We start from the raw sequence: 22,841 nt of genomic DNA, 5'->3' as shown, positions 1-22,841 counted from the left end.
TTGTCATGTCATAGCCCATGAACTGATAATGTGCATCCATTTTTTCATTGCATTACAATCATTTACAGAAATGAAATCCTTTCTGATCATCAGTACGTAAAAATCTTTTATGCTTGCTTTTTCTCTATCTTTTTTCCATTCAGCCTTATCTTTATCTTACAGTACCTTTCCTTACCTTTCACAATACTGTCCTTCATATCCAATTGGGCAAGCAGTACATCGGTAATCATTGACTCCTTCTAAGACACATGAGGGACTAAAACTAAAACAAAAATCAAAACATACAGTTATCTTCCTTTCATTTCACATATACTTCATGTCACTAAGAAGGAAGAATTCCCAGTGTCTTGACACCTGGAGCAATGATGTCGCTTATGTCGCAACACAGATATGACATCATTGCGCTGGAGGAAATGCTCTAGCATTTGCCTAAACTCTATGGTTTAACCACAGGTTCTGGGTGAATAATAGACTGACACCTAGCACAATGACATTACTTCTGGGTCACTCTGGAAGTGATGTCATGAACTGGGGATGCTCACTGCCCCCCATTTTGCCCAGGAATTTCCTCCCACTGCCCAAATGAGCAGTGGCAGACAAAGAGAGCAGGAGATAGGAGGTCTCCCGCTGCTAGTGGAAAGCTGATATTCCTATTAGGAAGCTATTGGTTGATGCTATAATAACACAAGATGTCATTGCAAGTAAATGCAAGGGAGGGCATGAAATATGTAAAGCCATGTTAGGGTCAGTTCCAGGTTTGGGAAGTGAGGTAGGCAGAAAGTGCACAGGGCTCCTGCATACCAGCAGCCCCCCTGCTTATACCTCCCTTTCTACCACCCACCTGAGCATCCCCATCTGTCTGTGCGTCTGTGGCAGATCTACTATGAAACTAATGCAGTTTGAGCTTCGGTTGCCCTAACTCCAGGGGCCCTGAAGCAACTTTATTTTTAATGAATGAATTTTTCAACAAAATCGATGGAGTTTTTAAAAGTGTTTGTTACTAAAATAAGGCTATTTTAGTGATAAAATCATAAGCCAACGGGTTGAAGTACTTCATATTGACCTTAGAATATGCTCTAATAGTCATTTCATATGGCCTCAAAATGTCCCTGCACTGGGTCATATTTCAAAATGTTCTCAGGGGCTTGCAGCACCCGAACCCCCAGCTGTACGGGCTCACTGAGTTCTCTAGAATCTATTCATAGCCTACATTTTGGCAGCTGGATCCTCAGATCCTTCATTGGTGCACGGCTTTATAGTTCTATAGCTCAGCCCTTAGGCTAGAGCCATTCGGAACCATAAAAAGACACCTGAATTCTCAATTCAGGCTGCACTCGTTTCGCTTGTGCATTTTAACACCAAAAATCAGATTTTCACCTTTATCTTAATTAGCCACCTCTGATGACCTTCTACCTCTCTATTGAATGAACCAATACATCTGCCATAGAACAACCTCATTAAAGAAGATAACAGTGGTTACCCAGACCTCATTGCTGGTGAGAAAGGGCTCACTGTATGGCCCATTTTCAGGGACTCCACCCCACCACCTTGTTCTCTGCCATTTGGGCCCCAAGGTCCCTCCAAGGGCAGCAAGGCCCTTTGAACCTTGTTGGATGTTGCCCTATTGTTGCTGGTTGCAAAGGGGCCCCCATAACAGTTCAAGCTTCAGGGCCCCAAAAATGTAGGTTCGCCACTGCTCTGCATCCTTCCCATTGCCTGCATCCACAGCTGCCCACCCTGCCTGCATGCTCTTTGTCTGATGGAACTGGGAAGGGCATACAGCTAACAAGCACCATCATTAGAAATCTTCTGGAGGCACTGCAAAGTTATTTTATTTGCCAGCGCTTTTAATGGGGTCTAAACTGCAGGCATCTTTGTGGGGGAACAGGGTATAAGAAGTTTCAATGTATTAGTTTTAAATTGTAATATTCTATGATGTATAAGTCACCTTGAGCCAAAATGAAAGGCAGGATACAAATACTTCAATAAACAAATTAATAAACATTGTATACGTTCCTAGAAGTACCATATAACTTTATCTAGTATACTAAAGGCCAGGATTTTAGAATGAGAACTTAAACACTATGATTCTCTATGATAAAACCACTAACTACTTATTTTGTGCTTCTTTATATCTACTCTGTTCATAGGAACAGGAAATCAATCTGTCCCTAAGTTTGGGGATCTTCCCGGTGGCGAAGCCACTCTTGGAGAAACTATCTCTGGATCCCTCTGATCCAGCCAGCTACCACCCAGTATCTAATCTTCCATTTCTGGATAAGGTAGTTGAGAGGTCGGCAGTGGAACCGCTCCAGGCCTTCTTGGAGGACACTGGCTCTGGACCCATTTCAATACAGCTTCTGGCCTGGACATGGGACGGTGACTGTGCTGGTCACCCTCACAGACAATCTCTGTAGACAGCTGGACCAGGGTAGGTCAGTGTTGCTGTGGCTACTCAATCTCTCAGCAACATTTGACACAGTCAATCACGACCCACCGCCTCACCAATATTGGGCCACGGGGGACAGTCCTCGATGGCAGATCTCATTTCTCCAAGATTGGGGACAGAGGGTGGCACCAGGGGAGAGGATCTTGCCACAATTCCTTTTGGTATGTGGAGTCCTACAGGGGGCAATCCTCTCCCCAGTGTTTTTTAATATCTACATGCATCCCCTCACCCAGCTAGTCCAGAGTTTCGGGCTGAGATGTTGTCAGTATACTAATCCCACCCAGCTGTATCTGCTGATGGCTGGCTGGGCACCATCCCAGATACCCTGGCTGTGTGCCTAGAAGCTGTGATGAAATTGTTAAAACAGTTGTCTGAAATTGAATCCATCGAAGATGGAGGTCATGTGGCTGGGTCAGGGAGGCCCAGGTCAGGGAAATCAGCTCCCAACTTTTGACGGTGTTCAATTTATCCCAAACCTCATCTTCAAGAGTCTGGGGATGACTGAATACCTCTCTTTCTTTGGAGGTCCAGGTCACAAATACTGTAAGGATGCCATTTTTCTACCTTTGCCAAATCTGGTGGCTGGCTCCCTATCTGTCCCACCCTGATCTAGCCTTTGTGATCCATGCAACAGTCATCTCCAGATTAGATTACTCGCTCTAATCAGAGCTACCCTTGAAGCTGCTCCAGAAACCACAACTGGTCCAGAATGCAGCAACATGGGTCCTTACAGGGGCCCCTTGGAGAGTGCACGTACAACCAGTGCTCTGCCAGCTGCACTGGCTCCAGATTGAGTACAGGATCAGATTCAAGGTGTTGATATTGACCTTCAAAGCCCCACATCCTGTTCAACTGTCCACTGTATGTCAGAGGTCAGCTTCAATTACTAGACCCAATATTTGCGGACAGAGAATGGTTACCTGTAAGCATTAAGGCTGCCCTCCTTATGAACGCACAGGATCCACTAACAACTGATGTGGTGGCAAGATTCCTACAGAGGGCAATTAAAGTGTTTGAAAGTTTGTGTAATTCATGAGGCTATCTTAGGGCTCTGAAGCGAGTAATCTACTTATTGCATTTAAAACTGTTTTAGTGTTAATTTTATGGAGATGATCTTAAATTGTGTTTTATGTTTATGCAGATGCTATAGTTTGTATTACTAATGTCAAGAAAGGCTTCATTATCAACATTCAAAGCCCTAAATGGTCTGGGACTGTCGTATCTTTTCCCGCTATACTCCCCAAAGAGTATTGCACTCAGCTGCAATGTCCTGCTCGTCCCCGGCCAAGAATTATCCAGTTGTCTTCCTCATGACCAGGGCTTTTCCAGCCCTGGTCACAGTCTGGTGGAACTCTCTGATGAGGAACACCCAGGCCTTGTGGGATCTGACTCAGTTCCACAGGACCTGTAAGTGAGAGAGGCTCCACCAGGCCTATGGATGAGGGTTGCAATGGTTTACATTACCCGGCCTCCTTCTCTTTCCACCACCCTTCCTTTCCCTCCCCTTCCCCCTTTTTTCTTCCCTTTCCCTGTCGTTCCTTTTTTGCTGGACCCTATTGGATCTATTAGATCTTTGTCCTCTGTTGTCCCTTAGGTCTCTCTGCTATTTTTCCCTGGGGCTAACCTCACCAACACCAAGGATCTGCTCAAATTGTATACAATGTTTTAAAATTGTGTGCAATGAGGGAATTATTATTAGGATGCCATTTTGAATTAACAGTTTTAATGTTATTAATGTTAAGTATATATTTATATATGTTTTATGTTTCATGTTTTAATTGCTGACACATAATGTAAATTATATTATTGTTAGCTGCCCTGACCCCGGCTTAGGCCAGGAAAGGGTAGGGTAAAAATTAAATAAAACAAATAAAATAAGTACTAGAACATTAAACACTCTTATTTCTAAGGACTCATATATGAATTGCAAATAGCTTTAGCAACTGATTAAACATTTGAGCTCATTAATCACTCACTGGAAAAGACAATAATGCTAGAAAAATTGAAGGCAGCAGGAAAAGAGGAAGACCTAACACAGTGATTCCCAAAGTGGGCAGTAACACCCCCTGGGGGGTGGGATTACCTAGGGGGGCACTAAGAGACAAGGGGGCAGCAGAAGGGCGCTAGAGGTGGGCCCCTTCAACTGTGTTGTTGGATAGGGTAGGAGGCGCTGGGCTTGAGTATGTGGAACCAAGGGGGCAGTGGCCCGAAAAGTTTGGGAACCACTGACCTAACATGAAATGGTTCTTGTAGGTTATCCAGGCTGTGTAACCGTGGTCTTGGTATTTTCTTTCCTGACGTTTCGCCAGCAGCTGTGACAGGCATCTTCAGAGGAGTAACACTGAAGGACAGTGTCTCTCAGTGTCAAGTGTGTAGGAAGAGTAATATATAGTCAGAAAGGGGTTTGAGCTGAATCATTGTCCTGCAAAAAGTATCAAAGGTAATGTGCTAACCATTGTCCTGTAAGTATCAAGATAATGTGCTAATGAGGGTGTGGTATGTTAATATGGAACCATTGTATCCTGAAGTGATCTGTTAATGTGTGAAATCCAAAGCTAATCTGCATGGCTATTGTGGACTGTAGTCTTTGTTAGTCTGGAGGTTTTCAGGACAGGAAGCCAAGCCTTATTCATTCTTAAACTCTCCTCTTTTCTGTTAAAGTTGTGCTGATGTTTATGAATTTCAATGGCTTCTCTGTGCAATCTGACAAAATAGTTGGTAGAATTGTCCAGTCTTTCAGTGTCTTGGAATAAGACCCTGTGTCCTGTTTGTGTCAGTCCATGTTCAGCCACTGCTGATTTCTCAGGTTGGCCCAGTCTACAGTATCTTTCATGTTCTTTTATCCTTGTTTGTATGCTGCGTTTTGTTGTCCCGATGTAAACTTCTCCACAGCTGCAAGGTATACGATATACTCCTGCAGAGGTAAGGGGGTCTCTTTTGTCTTTTGCTGATCGTAGCATTTGTTGTATTTTCTTGGTGGGTTTAAACACTGTTTGTAGGTTATGTTTTTTCAAAAGTTTCTCCATCCTATCAGTGACTCCTTTAATAAAGGGCAAGAATACCTTTCCTATGGGAGACTGTTTTTCCTGAGTTTTCTGATTTTTGTTTGGTTTAATGGCCCTTCTGATTTCATTCTTGGAATAGCCGTTTGCTAGCAGTGTGTGATTTAGATGATTAGTTTCTTCCCTGAGAAACTGTGGTTCACAGATCCGTCTTGCACGGTCCATTAATGTTTTGATTATTCCTCTTTTCTGGCAGGGGTGGTGGTTGGAGTTTTAGTGTAAGTACCAGTCTTGACCACATCAGCTAAGCTACGGTTCCCGCCTAAACGGGAGGCGGGTTTGCAACCCACGGTGGGGAGCAAGCCGAAGCACGTGGGGAGCAGGGTGTAAAATGGCCAGCCGGCCGACATGTGCTTTTTCGCATGTCCATGGGCGCGTGCCGGCTCCAGCCTCCCCAGCAACAGCTTCCTATTGGCTGCTCCCCTGGAGCAGGGGAGGGGCGGGGTTAGCCCTCCCACATTAGTATATAATGGGGAGGGTGGCCCGCCCCCAGCTCATTGAGTCTTTTCTTTTGCGGAGACGGAACACGAGCGGAGGTCTTGCGAGAGAGAGAGCGTAGATAGAGAGAAACATTGCAGACAAGCGAGAGAGATACGAGTGAGCGGAGAGAGACAGTGAGTGAGCGGACAAGCTAGAGAGAGAGACACTTAAGGAGTGGACAAGCACAGATAGACGGGGAGAGGGAGCAGGAAAGGGGGAACAGCAGTGGGTTGCCGGGTGATCGGCCGGCCAGCTTCAGCTGTCGACAGTGCTCAATGATTAGAGCCGGCCAGTCATAAGCCGCCCCATCGCGATTTGGGAGGCAAATTTTCATATTGCCCCAATACACTTAAGGGGTTGTTTGGGTACAGTGTGCCTAGCACTGGGCAGTTTTTTATCCCCTTCCTCCCTCATACAATCCTTTATTTAGGACTTACCGCTCCTCCTATTGGAGGCGGCATTCGAATATTGCTCCTCCTGTTGGAGGCGATTCCGGTTTAAGCCCTCAGGCTCAAGGTTTTTTGAGCAAGCCCACAATTGTTTAGGCACAGGCTCGGTGGGGATACTCAGTTGCATCATACTGCAACCCCCCCCACCTTGCTTTAATTTAGCAAGCCTCTAGCAGTTACAAGGTGGCCAGCCTCTAGCAGTTGCAAGGTCAAAACATTCAGGCTTGGGAGTCACACAGCAGTCACCTAGTTGCAGGTCACTGGTTGGCACAGGCTCAGGGTTCCTGCTGTCAAAGGCCTTTGGCACAGCTGACTACAGTACAACGCAGAGCCTTTTAAAAGCTAATAAGCATACGGAGGTGACATAGATGTGTCTTGTTGTTCAGCTATGCCACCAAAACGTAAAAGCACTTCAAAAAGAGGTGGCTCCATCCCACACATTAGGGGCAGAGCCGGGGCAGCCAGACGGTCATGGTCAAGCCTGTCAAGATTACAAGGCTGTCAGATTAGTTTGACAGGTGCAGGTTAGATCAGATGGATCTATTAATGATGCAATCAGCCTGGAAAGTCCCTGGAGAGCTAGAGGGAGCTGGCCTAATCCAGTTATGACCAGGTGGCTGATGCAATACAGGAGCAATGTCAGGATGATTAAGCATCTACTGTGATTGGTGGCTGCAACCACCAGGTGTATATAATGGAGTGAAACTGAAGCTCTGTGTGGGATGCTATGAGAGGAGAGTGTGTAAGAAGTATCTGTATTATATCTTTGCACTGTGAAATTAACTACACTTTTCTAAGTAGCAGAGGACTTTCTGATGGTGTTATCCTGGACAGACTGCCAATCCGCTGGCTTCCACGTCAAGCCTCGCCCCTGCTGGACGCTCGGCTGGGACGTCCCAGGGGAGGGCAGCCATCAGGCCCGCAGCAGCTACCATCACTCCAGGTGATGGGAGGCGCACAGCACCCACTAGGGGGGCAGGCGCTGCTGTAACTAGCGGCAGCACCACACCCAGACCGGTCCAATCAGAATGTTCAGGTGGGAGGTCTCAAACTGCCTTGACTATGGCCCAAACATCTGCCACAGGGTCCAGGGATCGGCCACGTGCAACCACCCTTAAGGACCTCTCTTACGCTGTAGAGCAGCTTTCCAAACTGTTAGCAGGCTCAATGCCCAGCAGCCTGAAGCTGGGGATGCCCCAGGCCCTAGTGGCCTGTGTACATTCAGAGGCCGGCCAGCCGCCCCCAAAGGGAGGAAGAGGGGACCCTCTTCTTCCAGCTCATCAGAGTCCAGCAGGGAACCATGCCGTGCCAAGCGCAAAGGTCAACCTGCTAACAAGAAAGGCAAGAGGAGGGTGGCAAAAAAGTCGATGGCGGCTGATTCTGATTCCTCAACTTCAGATGGTGAGACATCTTCCTCCAGTGATTCCTCTCAGGGCAATAGGGAGGACTACTGGCTGGCAGCAGCTTCAGTTCCAGGTTTACCGGCTTGGGCCCTGAGGCGCAGGCACCGCCAGGCAAAAAGGCGAGGGGAATTAGAGGCCACAGATGTGTGGGAGCCAGCACAACTTGACAGGGGCTTTTTCCTCCCTCCCACATTCCAAGATGAGGAGAATCCCCCGGGGATCCACCTTCCCAGAAGGCTAAGGGAGGATATTCTCAATGGGTACTACGTAAACGTACTGGGTCTTAGTAAACCAGAAGTGGAAGAAGGGCGGAGATCTAGGCCTTCATCAAGGGATAAGAAGAAAGAGAAATCTGGGCCGGCTGACAGGTCGTTTGACAGGTGGTTGGCAGGCTACAACATATTCGCCGGGGTGGTAGCCTTGGCTTACCCCGAGCGAGGGTGGCATCTTCTCAACCATCTGGGCAACGTTTTAAGATCCAGAGCCTTGGCTGGCGACTCGGCTACCATCGATTACGATGAGTCCTTTCGGAAGCGAGCTTCTCAGAATGAGAGGACCCATTGGGACTTCATCAATGACAAGCTCTGGCTGGTAAAAGTCGGCCCTCACATAAAAGGAAGGACAGCCAGTAGCGGGTCCGCCTGGTCAAATAAACCACGTCGGGATGCCAATAGGCACATATGCTGGGACTACGGCCTCGGCAAATGCCAACGCAAAGCTTGCAGGTTGGAACACTGCTGCGAGACGTGTTCTGGCCCTCACCCCTGCTCTTCATGCCCGCGTGGCAATTCAAACCAGCCTCTCTTTTGAGGGGGCAGGTCAGGCCCTGGCAACAACAAAAAAGAGGGCGGCCCTTCCACCAACACTAGCGCATCCAACAAATAAAGTGGAGGCGTTATGGGGCCTGGCCTGCACACCTATTAAAAATGACGCTTTAAGACCATTACTGATCAGCTATCTGTCAGGCTGCTATCTCGGTTTCGTTATTGCCTCTGTCTCTGCGTTGTATTGTCTGCCCCCCAAGGTCGCATACCTAGGCCTGGGAACCCAGCTCCTGAGAAACTGTATTCAGCCTGTACGTGTAATCTCCCGCCTTTCCTGCCTTATAATATCTCCCAGCTAGTGAGCCTCTCATAGCTGTCATTTTATTCGTTTGCACTGTATGCCTAATTGACCAGTAAAAGCCATCTGTTTGGACTCTATATGACTTTGTGGTGATTTCTGGTTCTGTGGGCCAAGGGCTGACATTAATAAGGCTGCAGCACAATATTTAATGAATGGCTTCACAGCCGGTTTCCGTATCCCCTTTTTTTAATGCTCGAGTTCCCATGCAGGCAGGTAATCTCAAATCGGCCAAAGAAATGCCAGATGTAGTGGCCAGGAAAATCAAAAAGGAGCTGGAGCTAGGCAGAATAGCGGGCCCCTTTTCTTCACCACCTCTTCCCAACCTGAGGATCTCCCCCTTGGGGGTAGTGCCCAAAAAGGCACCAGGGGAATACAGATTAATACACCATCTGTCATATCCAAAAGGGGCTTCCGTCAATGACGGGATTCCGGCCGAGCTCACGACTGTGAGATATACTTCCTTTGACCACACTTTAAGTTTAGCTCGCTCCTGTGGCCATGGAGCCCAGCTGGCAAAATGCAATATACAATCTGCATTCAGGTTACTTCCGGTGCACCCGGATGAGTTTTGTTTATTAGGTTTTCAGTTTCAAGGATCATCATATATTGACAAGGCGATAGGGCTGGCAGCAAAGTACGCCTGCCGCTAGAGATGGCTGGAGACCTGTTACGATGGCCTTGCTGGCCGGAATTAACCTTTTTCTCCACAGGACATGCTGGTCACCTTACGAGGTCGTTCTGTTCGAAGCAGCATTTACCATCACCTTCTTTGGGGCGCTCAGGGTCGGAGAACTAGTGGCCCAATCCCACCACAATGTGTCCAGAAGGGCACTCAAACTGGGAGTTGCACGTATTGCAGGTAAGACATTAACCTTGGAGATAAGAATGTCCAAAACGGACCAGGGAGGTAGAGGGGCATCGATTCAGCTACATGCCACTGGCAAAGAGGGGGCTTGCCCACACCGGGCTTTGCGCCAGTTTCTGAGTATGTGCCCGAAAGGCGATGGGTATTTGTTTATCCATGCTGACAATACGCCACTGACGAGATATCAATTTGTCAGCGTGTTCCGAACCATATTAAGCAGGTTGGGTTTCCCTGCGGCCGAGTACGGGGGACATTCGTTCTGCATCGGAGCAGCCACGTCAGCAGCCAGTGCTGGCATGGCACCAGAACGGATACAAGCTATAGGCCGTTGGCGGTCAGCGGCATACAAGAATTATGTCCGGCCTGACCGGGCTTTCTTTTAGTTGTGCTTATGAGTTTCAGGGTGCTGTCGATCAGTGTGGATCGTGGGACACAGTATCGTCTTTTGCAGTGGACGTTATGCTACGGTGGCAGGCTGGTGACGAAATTTGGGACTGGAACGCGAGATTTGGATTTTTTGCCTGGGCCAACGAGGCATGCGATGGCATTCGTTCCTGCAGGTGATGCTACAGTGGGTACAGGAGTTTGGTGCCCCTCAAGCTTTGGTTCTCCAATTGGGGGAGAATGACCTCTGCAGCTCGCGAGGCAAAGACCTGGAAAGGGAGGTGTGCACAGATTTGGCAGCTTTGGCGTCAGCGTGCCTGGGCATGGTGATCTTATGGTTGGATTGGCTGGAAAGGAGGTCCTGGAGAGGTGCCCGCAACGTCAAGCGTGTTGATGTGGCAAGGAGGAAGGACACCAACGCAATTGGCAGAGAGGTGACCAGATTGGGCAGAACGGTAATCTGGCAATGGGACATTTCTTTCCGCATGGCGGCATTATACTGTTGGGACGGCGTGCACCTCACCAGCTGGGGCATGGATCTTTGGCTGCAGAATATTCGGGGGGGGTGATGAATTGGCTTCAGCTGTGAGATGTGGCGGAAGCTGCATTGGCTTGTGAGTACGGGGGCCCAGCGCAGCTTTTTGGTGGATAGGCATGGAAATGTGTCAGTTGGAGGGAAAAGCGAGCTGGAGGGGTCGCTTTCCTAACGCAGGCAAGCAGAGGGAGAAAAACACCCAGTGGCGATCGTGCTGGTGTTTTCTTGGTCCCCGCAATGGTTGCCCACAGCGGGATCGCTGTGGGCTGGTTGGCACACCAGGCTGCATTGGGGTAGGCCATGGTACCTGACACATTGGGTTCATGCTGCGCCACAAGGGGTTGCAGCTGTTGCCAATTCCAAGTTGTGGCCTCTTACCTTCCAATTTATCTATTCATTCCTTTTCTAACTAAATATGATGTATGTTGTTGTTTAATAAAGTTGTGTTGCATAAATTTGCTCTTTGATGTCTTCACTCATAACTTTAGCGCTCCGGCCTTCCTTCCCACTTAGCCCTGGGTCTGCAATGATCATTATTTTTCTGTTATTTGTCGTAACCTATTAAACAAAACTTTTCTGGCCTGACTTTGTGCAGACTTGTCTTAAACTATCCTTAAAGTGTGCTCAGTACTTGCATGTACCCATCATTTGCTTTAACCTGTTTTTCTCTGCTGTCAGCCTGACCCTCAGTGCAACACTGCAACTGTATTGTGTTTCAAAAGTAGTTTGCAATTTGTGGGAGGGGAATCTTGGGCTTTGGAGAGGGAAAAGGCTGAAAAGCTCCATGGAGTGCATGGAACTGGTCATGTGGTTCTCTGAAAAAAATGGCTGGTGTGCTAACTGCATTTGGTAAACAAAAAGAGAAGGAATACAATCTAAGCCAGATGGAAGCAACACCTATACCTTTTAAGCTATTTGTAAAACAAGTGCCGAGTCAGATTAATGCTGAAAAAGCACCATGGCAGTTGTAGCCCAGCACAAAAACTTCCCCTTTGCTACAGAGCAGTCAGCATCCTCCTCTAACTTGCTTATAATGCACTAAACCAATATTGCTTGAATGAGTAACAGAATTACACCTTTGCAAAAAAAAAAAAAAAAGTAAATAAATTGATCTACTACTCACAAACTCATTATCCAACACATTCTCAACTCAGTAAAAACTGACCCACAAAGCAAGACACATTCTCCGGTGGTATTGTTTCCCCCCCAGCTCATCACATTTGCAAGTGTGCACTGAATGTATAGAAACAGCCAAGATGGTAAAAATTTAAAGACGTAAAACTGTTACCGACACTTAGGATTGAGGCCACCACTTTGATGGAAAAATACAAGAACTGTACCTCCAGGACTTGTACTTTCCATTTTTCCATGAAAATCTACACATTCTCAACCATCTGCAACTTAATGAAGGCAGAGTACTTAGATTTAAACTGATATGTGTGTGTGTGTACAGTGCCATCAAGTCGTGGCTGACTTATGGCGACACCATAGGGGGTTTTCAAGGCAAGAGGTGGTTTTCCAGTGCCTTCCTCTGCACAGCAACCTTGGTGATCTCCCATCCAAACACTAACCAGGGCCGATCCTGCTTAGCTTCTGATATCTGATGAGATTGGGTTACGCCATGCTGCCTTCCCTCCCTTAAACTGATATAGACATCCCTTTGCATGGCAGTTCACTGGTGAACACCCAGCTTCCACCTCTGATGCTGTTAAATAGGCAGAAGGACCCAGTGGAGGGCAAAATAAGAAAGCTGCAAAGGCATCGGGTTTATCACCTCAGCCCAGCTGCTGAATGGATAGTACCACCAACATTGTCATCTGTGTCCTTGTCAGGTGCTGCTATCAATCATACATGCCCGTGGTGCTGAGAAAGAAACCCAGGTACCTCCATACTTATGACCTCCAGAAAGAGCACCAGTTCTACTTCACATTCAGTGGTTTTCAGTGGTATTCAGCCATGGAAACCGGGCCACCAGTTAGCCATCACACAAGCAGCTACTGTCCAATTCATTATACACATACTTAACTGGTTTAAACCCAAGCAATACAATTAAGATGTATGAAACTGGACCGAACAGTCTGACCTACAGAATCCTGTTCTTATTTCAGGAAAACAGGCAGAAGGAACCTAACTTTGTTTCTGTATCAGGAAGCTGATCTTCACCTTCATTTTGAAGAGATGAAAAGAATGCATAAGGTCACCTGAGTGGCAGTTTCTACCAACCAGAAGAGATATCTGTGCACACAGAACTGCTCAAACTGAGGCATATGAATTAATCCTAGTCACATAGCCAAGAAATGCTCACAGGGATACAGTTTAAATTGTATCACTGTAGTAAAGAAAATAATACAGCAGCTTCAGAAAAAGCGGTTGAGGTACTTATTCTTATTAAAGTGTGAGGCCAACATGGAGTTAGTCTTTTAATCAAGGAGTCCAATACAGGGTAAAAAAGAGAGAATGAGCAAAAAAAAAAACACCCAGAAAGAAAGCAGAGACCTCCCCCCTCAGCATCAAATTAATAACGTGTTAAGTCACAGAAAAAGAATGAGTTGGGGAAGGTCACTAGCATTGCACACCAAACAAAACAATTCAGTAGGCTAGCCTCTCTTTTAAATGATTTGATTGTTCACAAGTTGCCCCAAACCAACAAAACATTAAATAAGGACTTGATAAATTACAAAGCCTATAGCGAAACACTGTAATGCTTTTATAGCAGCACAAAATATGAGCATAAGTCTCTCTATTGCTCCCTTGCGACTCTACGGAACTCAAGAGCTCTGTTCCAGCTTCACTTTCGAGAATAATTTTTATAATGCTCATTCATTATCCATTTACTATTACATTTTCCACCCTTTATGAATTTCCACATTGCTAATTAGGCTGGAAGCAATTTCTGAAATGAAACAGGGTAGTTTGGTCACTGTTTAGTGCACTGGTTCCCAACCAGGGGTCCGTGGACCCCCAGGGGTCCGCGAGAACTAAATTAAGGTCCGCGAAACAAAGTTATAAACCCATAATAAATTAATATTTTCAATTAAAAGTTCTCTATTAGAAAAATACATATTCAAATATTATTCTAAGCTTAATGTTTAACTAACAGTTATGATTAAAGTTGATTTTCAAATTCTCGGAATTTTTATTTTGAACCTTGGGGTCCCTGCACCGAACAAAAAAGTCCTAGTGGTCCCTGGTCAAAAAAAGGTTGGGAACCACTGGTTTAGTGTGTATCCATATTCTGTACTTTTTCAACATCAGCAAGTAACCCAAACAGACTCTGGGTGCGATCTAGACCAAAGCAAAAGGGGAATCTGTAATACATGCTTACTTGTTGCTGGAAATAGGCAAAGGGCACGCACAGGGCCGGCAGTCACCAGGAGAGCCCTTAACAACCCCATAGAACCCAACAGCACACCTTTCACAGTGGTCACCGCTGGTGTTATGACGGCAGTTCTGTGGAGCAGAGAAGAAAAGAGCATCCTGGGGTAGCTACAAAGAACTCCAACGTTCTTTGGTATTAAAGAGATGCACGAGAATTTGTCATGTCAGCTTCACTGGTAATTTTGTAATATGGACTTTCTGCTGCAAACCCTTGCCTTGCTGGATGAGACCAAGGACATCTGCTTTAGTGTTCTGTTTCTAACAGTCTCCTGCCAGATTCCTTTAAAAGTTTACAAGCACCGAGTATGCTAGAATCATGGAGAAGGCACAATGCATGATCTAGTCATAAGAGACATACAGAAACATATTTTGCCAATCATTTCAAGTCAACAATCCTGGCTGCTATTTCTAGCTTCCCTTGTTCCCTTGCCTGTGCATTCTGCTTTCCTACAAACAGCACAAAATCCATGCTGTCTCTAGACCAGGGGTCCCCAGTGCGGTGCCCGTGGGCATCATGGCACCTGCCAACATCATTCCTGGAGCCCAAAAAGTGTTTTTAAAAAGTGGGCAGGGCTTTTTCCCAGCAAGGCTTCTGATTGGCTATTGGAGATTTAATTGGCTGTACCAATCCTTTAAAACATTGCTTTGGCGGCAGCTGCCACCAAAGCATATGGATCTTCACTGTGTGACTAAAAGTAAATTGTGGGAGCCCTTTTTGTGGCTAGCTCTGCTTGCAGCAGCGATCATTTTGTGGCAGCCACTTTGTGGCTGCGCCCACCACACTGTGTCAGAATTCCAAATGTGCCTGCAGCCTCAAAAAGGTTGGGGACCCCTGCTCTAGACCTTGGGTTGGATCCAGACCTCAATCGTGTAATTTCTGAAGCGGGGAGGCAGGAAAATTTTATTCTGCTGCTGGAAAATTAAGTCTGGATCAAACCCCTTATGTGAACTTCATCATGAGCATGCCTTTTTAAAGGTCTCATACATCCCTGAACTCACTAAACTGGTCCTCTTTCCCTCAGTCTTCTATCTTTCCAACGTTACCTTATCTCATGGTACCTTTTCTCAGCTCCTATGCCTTTCTGAGTTCAAAAATTAAAATAAACATCGCTCCTAATAAAATTTAAGAGTCTCTCTTTCTCTGTGTAAGGGATGATCCATATTTATGAAGAAAACATGCCTGTGACATTCGATGATTAAAAGTTTGTAGATGTTTAAGCTCACAGAGAACACTGGTCAAGGACATGGGGCCAGGCAGAGTTCCACATAATGCAGCTGCTGCTGCTTTTGTGCAAGCAGAAACCCAAGAAAGTCATTGCAAGTAGCTCTTACGCTGTCATCTTGTGCAACACATAGTTCTGTAAAACATTTCAGCAACTCATCCCCTTGATAATGACCTTCTTTGATGAAATCATATCACTGTTCCAAACTGGAGTGTAATGACTACATTCCATAGCCTTTTGTATAAAGTAACACTGATCAGAAATGAAAAATCAGTGCTTGATCTTATAGTAGCTCTTGGGCAAACTGAAGTGCATTGAGTAAAACTCCTCTTCTGCTATCACATGGCCGAATACATTCCAGTTCATATTTTAAAGTGTTTACCATTGCAAACACCAGTGCATATGCAGTAAACATGTTTACCGTGGAAAGTGTGTACTGAGTCAGAGTAATAAAAGGAATTTAAATCTATTGAATACAGTGGCTGCTATTTCATTATGGTGCAAATAAACTTTCTGCAAACCCAAAGAAAAAGAATACGTTCAATTCTTTAGGAAAAGCTTTGTACCTGACATATGGAGGTTTCAGGATCACACATGTCACTATGCCCATGACACTGGCATGGTACACAGGAACCTAAAGCAGGACCTGGTCTTCTGCCAGTTGATGTGGAGGTGTCTCTATAAGAACCTGGGGAGCATGCCTGCAACAAAATATGTTTAAAAATCCATTATATTGTGAGCTTGGTGAAGAAGGATTCGGGAGGATTGTAAACATACCTTCATCCTGGCTAGGATTGACAAGCAACCTGCCCTCCCCATCTCCCAAGGCAAACCTCAAACTGTTCCACAAACAATATGCAGTACACGTGAGGAGTAACAGCACCAATTCTAATTGAAAACTCTTCTATCAGATCCCTGAAGGTACCCTAAGAGCACCAAGCTTTTCATATTTCACCCTGAGAAGTCTTTCGTGTAGATGCTCCCTCCTTGTACATCATGCATTCCTCCCTCTATTTCCTAAGAAAAATGTTGCTCTAGAAAAAAAAAATATTGTTCCACCGGCTGTGCAAAGTGAGCAGGAGCACTCTGTTTTTCCATTGTCCTTGGTGTATTTTTCAGAGATGACAAGCTAATATCTGCCAACACAGTGCCTGATAGATAACAGGCTAATGCCCAGTGATACTCAGCAAAATATGTCTTCATGGGTACATTATTTATACGGGTATAATTTAAAGGCCATAAAAATAAGGAATTCAAAATAATAAAAATGCTACCTTGTCCTGCCTGGAGGCATAGCCTCGCTTATCTTTTTATAATTCTACAGTGCCAAGCAGCTTTAGGCTCTGTATAAATAAAAACAACAATTTAAAAAGTATGCAAATCTCATACAATCATGATAACTCTATGGCTCAGCTGTAAGAGCTTAAAACACAAAACACAGTTGTGTTAGCAGTCATTGCAATGGAAGGGTCCTAATAATTGAGATTACCCCATACCATACCCCATACCATATTTCAGTAGTCTTCCCAAATCTCCAACTATTGCAAATTTGTAGCTATTTTTGGAACACTGGTGGATGAACCCACTGTGGCTCAATTCAAAACAGGTTAATCTAAAATAAGATGCTTTTCTTTAAAACAACAACAATCTGAAACAACACTGCCTCTTTTCTTTTCCAAAAGACAGTTCTGAAATGTGAACTTTGTGGTGTGAATCACAATGATGTTATCAGGAGCACAAAAAGGTCAAAAGGCCCCTTAAAATCCCACATAAGCTTGACCTCTGCTTCACTATCATCATCCCCTACCCCCGAATGTACCTGCTCATAGCAATAGTAGTAAGGAGAGCCAGCACTGTGCCGTGGTTAAGAGTGGTGGGCTCTAATATGGAGAGCCAGGTTTAACTCCCCACTCCTCCCCATGAAGCCTGCTGGGTGATCCTGGGCTAGTCACAGTTCTCTCGGAACTCTCTCAGCTCAACCTACCTGCCTGTTGTGGGGTGGGGTGGGGGCGATTGTTTGAGACTGGTTTGAGATTCCTTAAAGGTAGAAAAAATCAGGGTACAAAAACAAACTCTTCTTCTTGTTGTTAAGGGCCTCTCTGCAAGTGCTCTTTTTCAGTCCCTTACCTTGAATGCTGCAGTGGCAGAAACCCTCATGACAGGGACCCTGGGAAATACAGGCATCATTTCCCTGGGGTTTTTTGTATCCATAGAAGAGCAATACATCAGGTACAGCTATAAACACACATATATTGGCATTGCCTTATGAAGCCTGTAAGGGTTTGGGTCTTATTTCTACAATCCAAAACTTTGGAACTCCCTCCCCAGGGAGATTCATTTGTCTCCATCTATTGGTGTCTTCCACCAGCAGGCAAATGCTTGTTTCATTTGACCTGGACCTCCTCCCTCATTCTAGTGTTGGTTTTTATGTTTCTATTGAATTATTTCATAATTTTAATGTTGTTTTTATTTGTTAGGGGCCCTTGTTGAGTGGAAAGGTGACAAAGAAGTGTTTTAAACAACATAAATAAACAAACAGAATTATAGAGTTGGAAGGGACCACAAGGGTCATCTAGTCCAACCCCCTGCACAATGCAGGAAATTCACAACTGCCTCCCCCACACACTCCCAGTGATACCTACTCCATGCCCAAAAGATGCCCAAGATGCCCTCCCTGTCATGAACTGCCTAAGGTCATAGAATCAGCATTGCTGACAGATGCCTCTGCTTAAAAACCTCCAGGGAAGGAACACTTACCACCTCCCAAGGAAGTCTGTTCCACTGAGGAACCGCTCTAATTGTTAGAAAATTCTTCCTAATGTCTAGATGGAAACTCTTTTGATTTAATTTCAACCCGTTGGTTCTGGTCCGACCTTCTGGGGAAACAGAAAACAACTCGGCACCCTCCTCTATATGACAGCCCTTCAAGTACTTGAAGATGGATATCATATCCCCTCTCAATCTTCTCCTCTTCAGGCTAAACATACCCAGCTCCTTCAACCTTTCCTAATGGGACTTGGTCTCCATCTTTGTTGCCCTCCTCTGGAGACATTCCAGCTTGTCTACATCCTTCTTAAATACAAATTCATTGGGCTCAGAAGGGTTTGTCTTTGCTTAGTATAGGGTTGTCAAGTTCCTGCTGATCATGGGGGATCTTCTACCCCTAGTGGGCCATCCCCACCACCACTCATCTGAGTGGGGGGAGAAAAATGAAAAGAAAATGCCAGTGTTTCGATGCACTGACAGCACTTCAGGTGTTGATGATGCTCTAGTATTTGATCAAGTGATGCTGCTGGACATGATGTCATGATGTCATTAGTGAGTGCCCCTCCCAGCAGTAAGTTTCTCACTGGTTGCCAGCCTCATGCTAGCTTTGTGTTCACAACCCTAGCTTGGGATTTGGCTGTAAACGTCTCAGATACTATCTTCTCTCCTTTGCACAATAAAAATCTTCAAGAACAAAAATACATAAAACATATGATTTCCTGACCCTAAACATACTTCCAAATGTGCCTTGTACTGAAATGATACCAACTCCAGTCCGTCAGGCAAGTATTTCTAAAATGGTTGCTGTATTGCTTTTTCGGTGAAGTATCAAATAGAGATTTTAAGACTGGAGACTAGATTTTGGGGAGTATCAAGGAGATATGAGAGAGATATATATCACTTTTAGGAAAGGGTTATTTCATCCAGAGATGACTATATACACTGAGGGCAATGATGCCTCTCTCACTTTTAACTCTCTTAAAATTATTATTTTCTAGTCTTGGTCAAGAATACTGAGTCTTGTTTTGAATCTCTTCTTTTATTAGTACTGATAAAGTGAATACAATATAGAAAATACAATATAGAGAATATGTGTAAAAGCATTACTATACCTCACATGACAAGCCAGAATAACCCAAAGGGCAGTCACATTTCTCAATCAATTGTGCACGAGTCCTTCCTCCTGATACATTTCCTTCCTCTGCAACCTCCATGGAGATCTCAGATATTCTGGGGTGGGGATAGGGCAGATGAGAAACACTAGCTAATAAAGCTCTTCAAAGCTGATTTTTTAAACTCACTTCAAGACTCTTGGAATCCTCCACATAAGCAAAACAAACATTTATTTTGGACTGTCTGAAAGAGATCAGAACTGGCCCTATTTCAACCTCTCCTCACCCTTACTCAATCTTAATTTATACCAATGGAACAAATGTAAAGTATCTTTGCCAATTCACCCACAATACTGTTTTGTTTGTATTTTAGTTTAGAGCAAAACCTGTCAAAGGCCTAAATTTGATTAAAGTCACATATTTAACCTGGATACAGTTCACAATTCAAAGATACGTCACAATTAAATTGTATAGTGAATGATGCTTTAATGAGGCAAGTTGAAAAGAAAAGAAAAAAACCCACCCATCACATAGCAGAACAAATTTTCTGTAAATAAAACAAAGCTAACAAGATGTGCTACGGACTTCAAAGTCACTGGGGACTTGCCTTTATGGAAAATTTTATGATCGTCAGCCTTTACCTAATATTTTGTCCCAATTAGCTTAAGGGCACTCAGACAAACAGACCGGAACATACACATTTATTGTGCTAGATAAGGACATTTTGAGTGGGATGCATGGTTGAGACTTCTATATCTGTAAAATCTCCTTGATTACAGACCTTTTAGATTGTAAACCTTTAGCAGCCATGGGGTTTTCTCTCTGGTATGTTATTTCTGCTCACACACACCTCTTCCCATGATGTGCAAGCTCTGTCCAGGTGGCTGTCTGCCACTCCTCCCCCCATCACCACAACAGGTTCATTTGTATGAGCCTGCTTGATTCCCAAGAAAATCAGGAGGGGCCTTGCTCAGGACACAGTGGTTCTGATAAAGAACAGAACTTCCATTGGTTTGCAAGGCAAACTTCCTAGTGACATTTGGAAAGACTGTAACAACTTTCCATTTTAGGCTGGGTACAAATTTAATACATATATTTCCAATCCCATCTACAGCCTTGTATACTACAAGCCCATATTACAAGCAGTCATAATATGATCAGCAAGGTTACTACTATGTGGAAGGATATTATGCACTGACCGACACACAGGGCCAGTAACCCATCATGTCAGAAGAGAGGCAGTGTAATCAGGATGGAAAAATAGCCTGAAATAGTTGTTATGGGGAAGTCACTCTAAACCACTTCCCTTAGGGGCTGTGTCCATGCACACAACTGCAGTAATGATCCATGAGGGTTCGGGCGTTCTCTCCTGGGACAGACAACTCCTGGAAGCAAAAATGATGGAACCTGGGTGTGATCTGCGGGAGGAGCCCAAAGGACGCAGAGTGACTAGAGTTTTGACAGCCTACAGGCAGGGCACAGAATGGAAAGTGGCAGTCACACTGCCACTTTTTTTTTAAAAGTGTCCAAAGAAAAGAGGCTACAAGAGTTCGCTTTGCTCTTTGCTCTTCTGGCAACTGCTTCAGAGGGCAAAAAAACAAAACAAAAACGTGGCCACACATCTGTGGCAGCCTTATCATATGAAGTCAAAACACATTAAACGGGAAACATCACTAACCAAGAAGAAAAAATGACAATCTAATAGATGCAGGTGACAAATACTTTATTCTAATGGGTAGATACCAACATGTTTTGAGAGATTAACTCTTCAGCAGTGGAATACAAAATAATTCTGTTAACTACAATCTGCTAGTAAGGAAGAGCAGACCGCTGGTCTGCCCCAACCTTTGAGATCACCCTGAGTTGAGCAGTAGCTATCCAGGGGACTGATAAGGCACCTACATTATGTGGGCAAGAGCAGCTGGACCAACTAGGGGATGGACAAGGCCTAGCAAAATTTTAACATACAGTTTAAAGTGGTATCTGAATGCAGCTTCTGTCTCCTGCATCTCCAGGATGTTCTCTTCTAAAATATCTATATTTACATCAGTTAAAACTGCTTGCCACACAGCAGGCTTGTGGTAATGGATTCTCCATAACGAACTGACGGATGGAAAGTGCCATCAAGTTGCACCTGACTTATGGTGACCCTGTAGGGTTTTCAAGGCAAGAGAAATTCAGAGGTGGTTTGCCATTGCCCGCCTCTGCATAGCAACTCTGGAATTCCTTGTTGGTCCCCCATTCAAGTACTAACCAGGGCTGACCCTGCTCAGCTTCCGAGATCTGATGAGATTTGGTTAGCTTGGGCTATCCATAATGAGCTATGTTTGTATGTGTGATCTACTGTACTTAAATAGAAGCAGCAGCCCAACGGTGAGTGTTTTTGTGCCCACGTGAGCAAGGAAAACGATAAGCATAAGTAGGCAGACACTGCAGTAAGGAGAAAAGGTGCACATGTGAGCTATGGAAAGTGCTTTTGAAAGCACTAAGTAGTAGAACAATAAGAAAATAAAAAGGGAAACATATTCAGTGCCTGTGTGGTAGCTTATCAAGCACTTTCTGTACCTTTATTTTTTATAAAAAGAAGGGCCCCATCACGCTGAAAAAACAGAAATGGATTATGTGCAGCAAAATCAAACTATTTACAGAAAGCATCTAACTTGAATCCTAAGTCTGCTCAGACTTTCAAACGCTACGCCTGCAAAATGGTGCATTCTTGGCGAAATGGCTTTGGAAGCTGCCTAAAGGCAGTTCCACCCCTGGAATGCCCTGGGCATGCACCCTTGGACGCCAGCGTGAGCACTCGAGCTTGAAGAACGCAGTTGGGGAGGTGGCGCTACTGCAAGAGGTTCATGCTGCTGCATTGCTCCTTGGAGCCGGTGTAAGTCACCCTGCACTGGTGTCCGCACCACTTTGCATGGTGCAAGGGGCATGGACGCGGGTGGCAGAGGGTCAAACTGTTTCCTAAGCAGCTCTGCCCCCCTCTTCAGGATTGCACTGTTAATGTGCAAAACAGCATCATTGGGTATCACAAAAGGAACTTGCTCATAGCAAGATAGGCGTAGCTTTATCCTCAAACATATTTCATTAAGAGTTCAGTCTAAACACTGATACCCAATGAATTTTGAAATAATTAACAATAAAATGGAAAGTATAGTTCCAGTTCCAAAAGATTTATTGTCACAGCCCAATTGCTTGAAAAAGGAAAACAGCCATCTAATGTAAGAAATGTTTCAATTTTGAGCGGTAAATTGTGAAAAGGGGAACAACAAAATTAGCACAGCAGGAGAAAAATGTTTGGCTCCAGCTTTTCAGTGGCAGCCTCTGAATCACTCAGTATAATAGCATTGCTTTCATGTGGAAACATGATTAGCATTGCTGCTAAATTATATAGATAATATAGAGCTACCACTGGAATTAAGCTATTTTTACACTTGAACCTACTGTCAGTGTGAGGGTTCTTTTATAATATTTTGCAGCAATTTATTAGTGATCTGCAGCTCTGCATTTACAAACATTCCAGACAATCACATTTTTATATATGGCCAGAATTAAGGAACCAATTCAAAAACAGACATAGGAAAATGCTACCTTCACTGAAGGCAATTTT

At 44.8% G+C, this 22,841-nt stretch overlaps 1 protein-coding gene across 1 annotated transcript in view; it reads right to left on the bottom strand.

Moving 5' to 3' along the window:
* LAMA2 (laminin subunit alpha 2) overlaps window positions 1-22,841 on the bottom strand; it is a 599,384-nt gene that overhangs the window by 164,541 nt on the left and 412,002 nt on the right. Inside the window, exons 28-31 of the mRNA XM_056856226.1 lie at window positions 19,232-19,349; window positions 15,920-16,054; window positions 14,078-14,202; window positions 176-262 (exon numbers count right to left, since the gene is read on the bottom strand). Coding sequence (XP_056712204.1) covers window positions 176-262; window positions 14,078-14,202; window positions 15,920-16,054; window positions 19,232-19,349 — 465 coding nt within the window. The remainder of the gene's footprint in view (window positions 1-175; window positions 263-14,077; window positions 14,203-15,919; window positions 16,055-19,231; window positions 19,350-22,841) is intronic.

This window comes from Euleptes europaea, chromosome 10 (genome assembly GCF_029931775.1).
Source record: "Euleptes europaea isolate rEulEur1 chromosome 10, rEulEur1.hap1, whole genome shotgun sequence".
NCBI lineage: Eukaryota > Metazoa > Chordata > Lepidosauria > Squamata > Sphaerodactylidae > Euleptes > Euleptes europaea.
The sequence above is the reverse complement of the archived record's forward strand: the minus strand, read 5'-3'. Positions and strand labels throughout refer to the sequence as shown.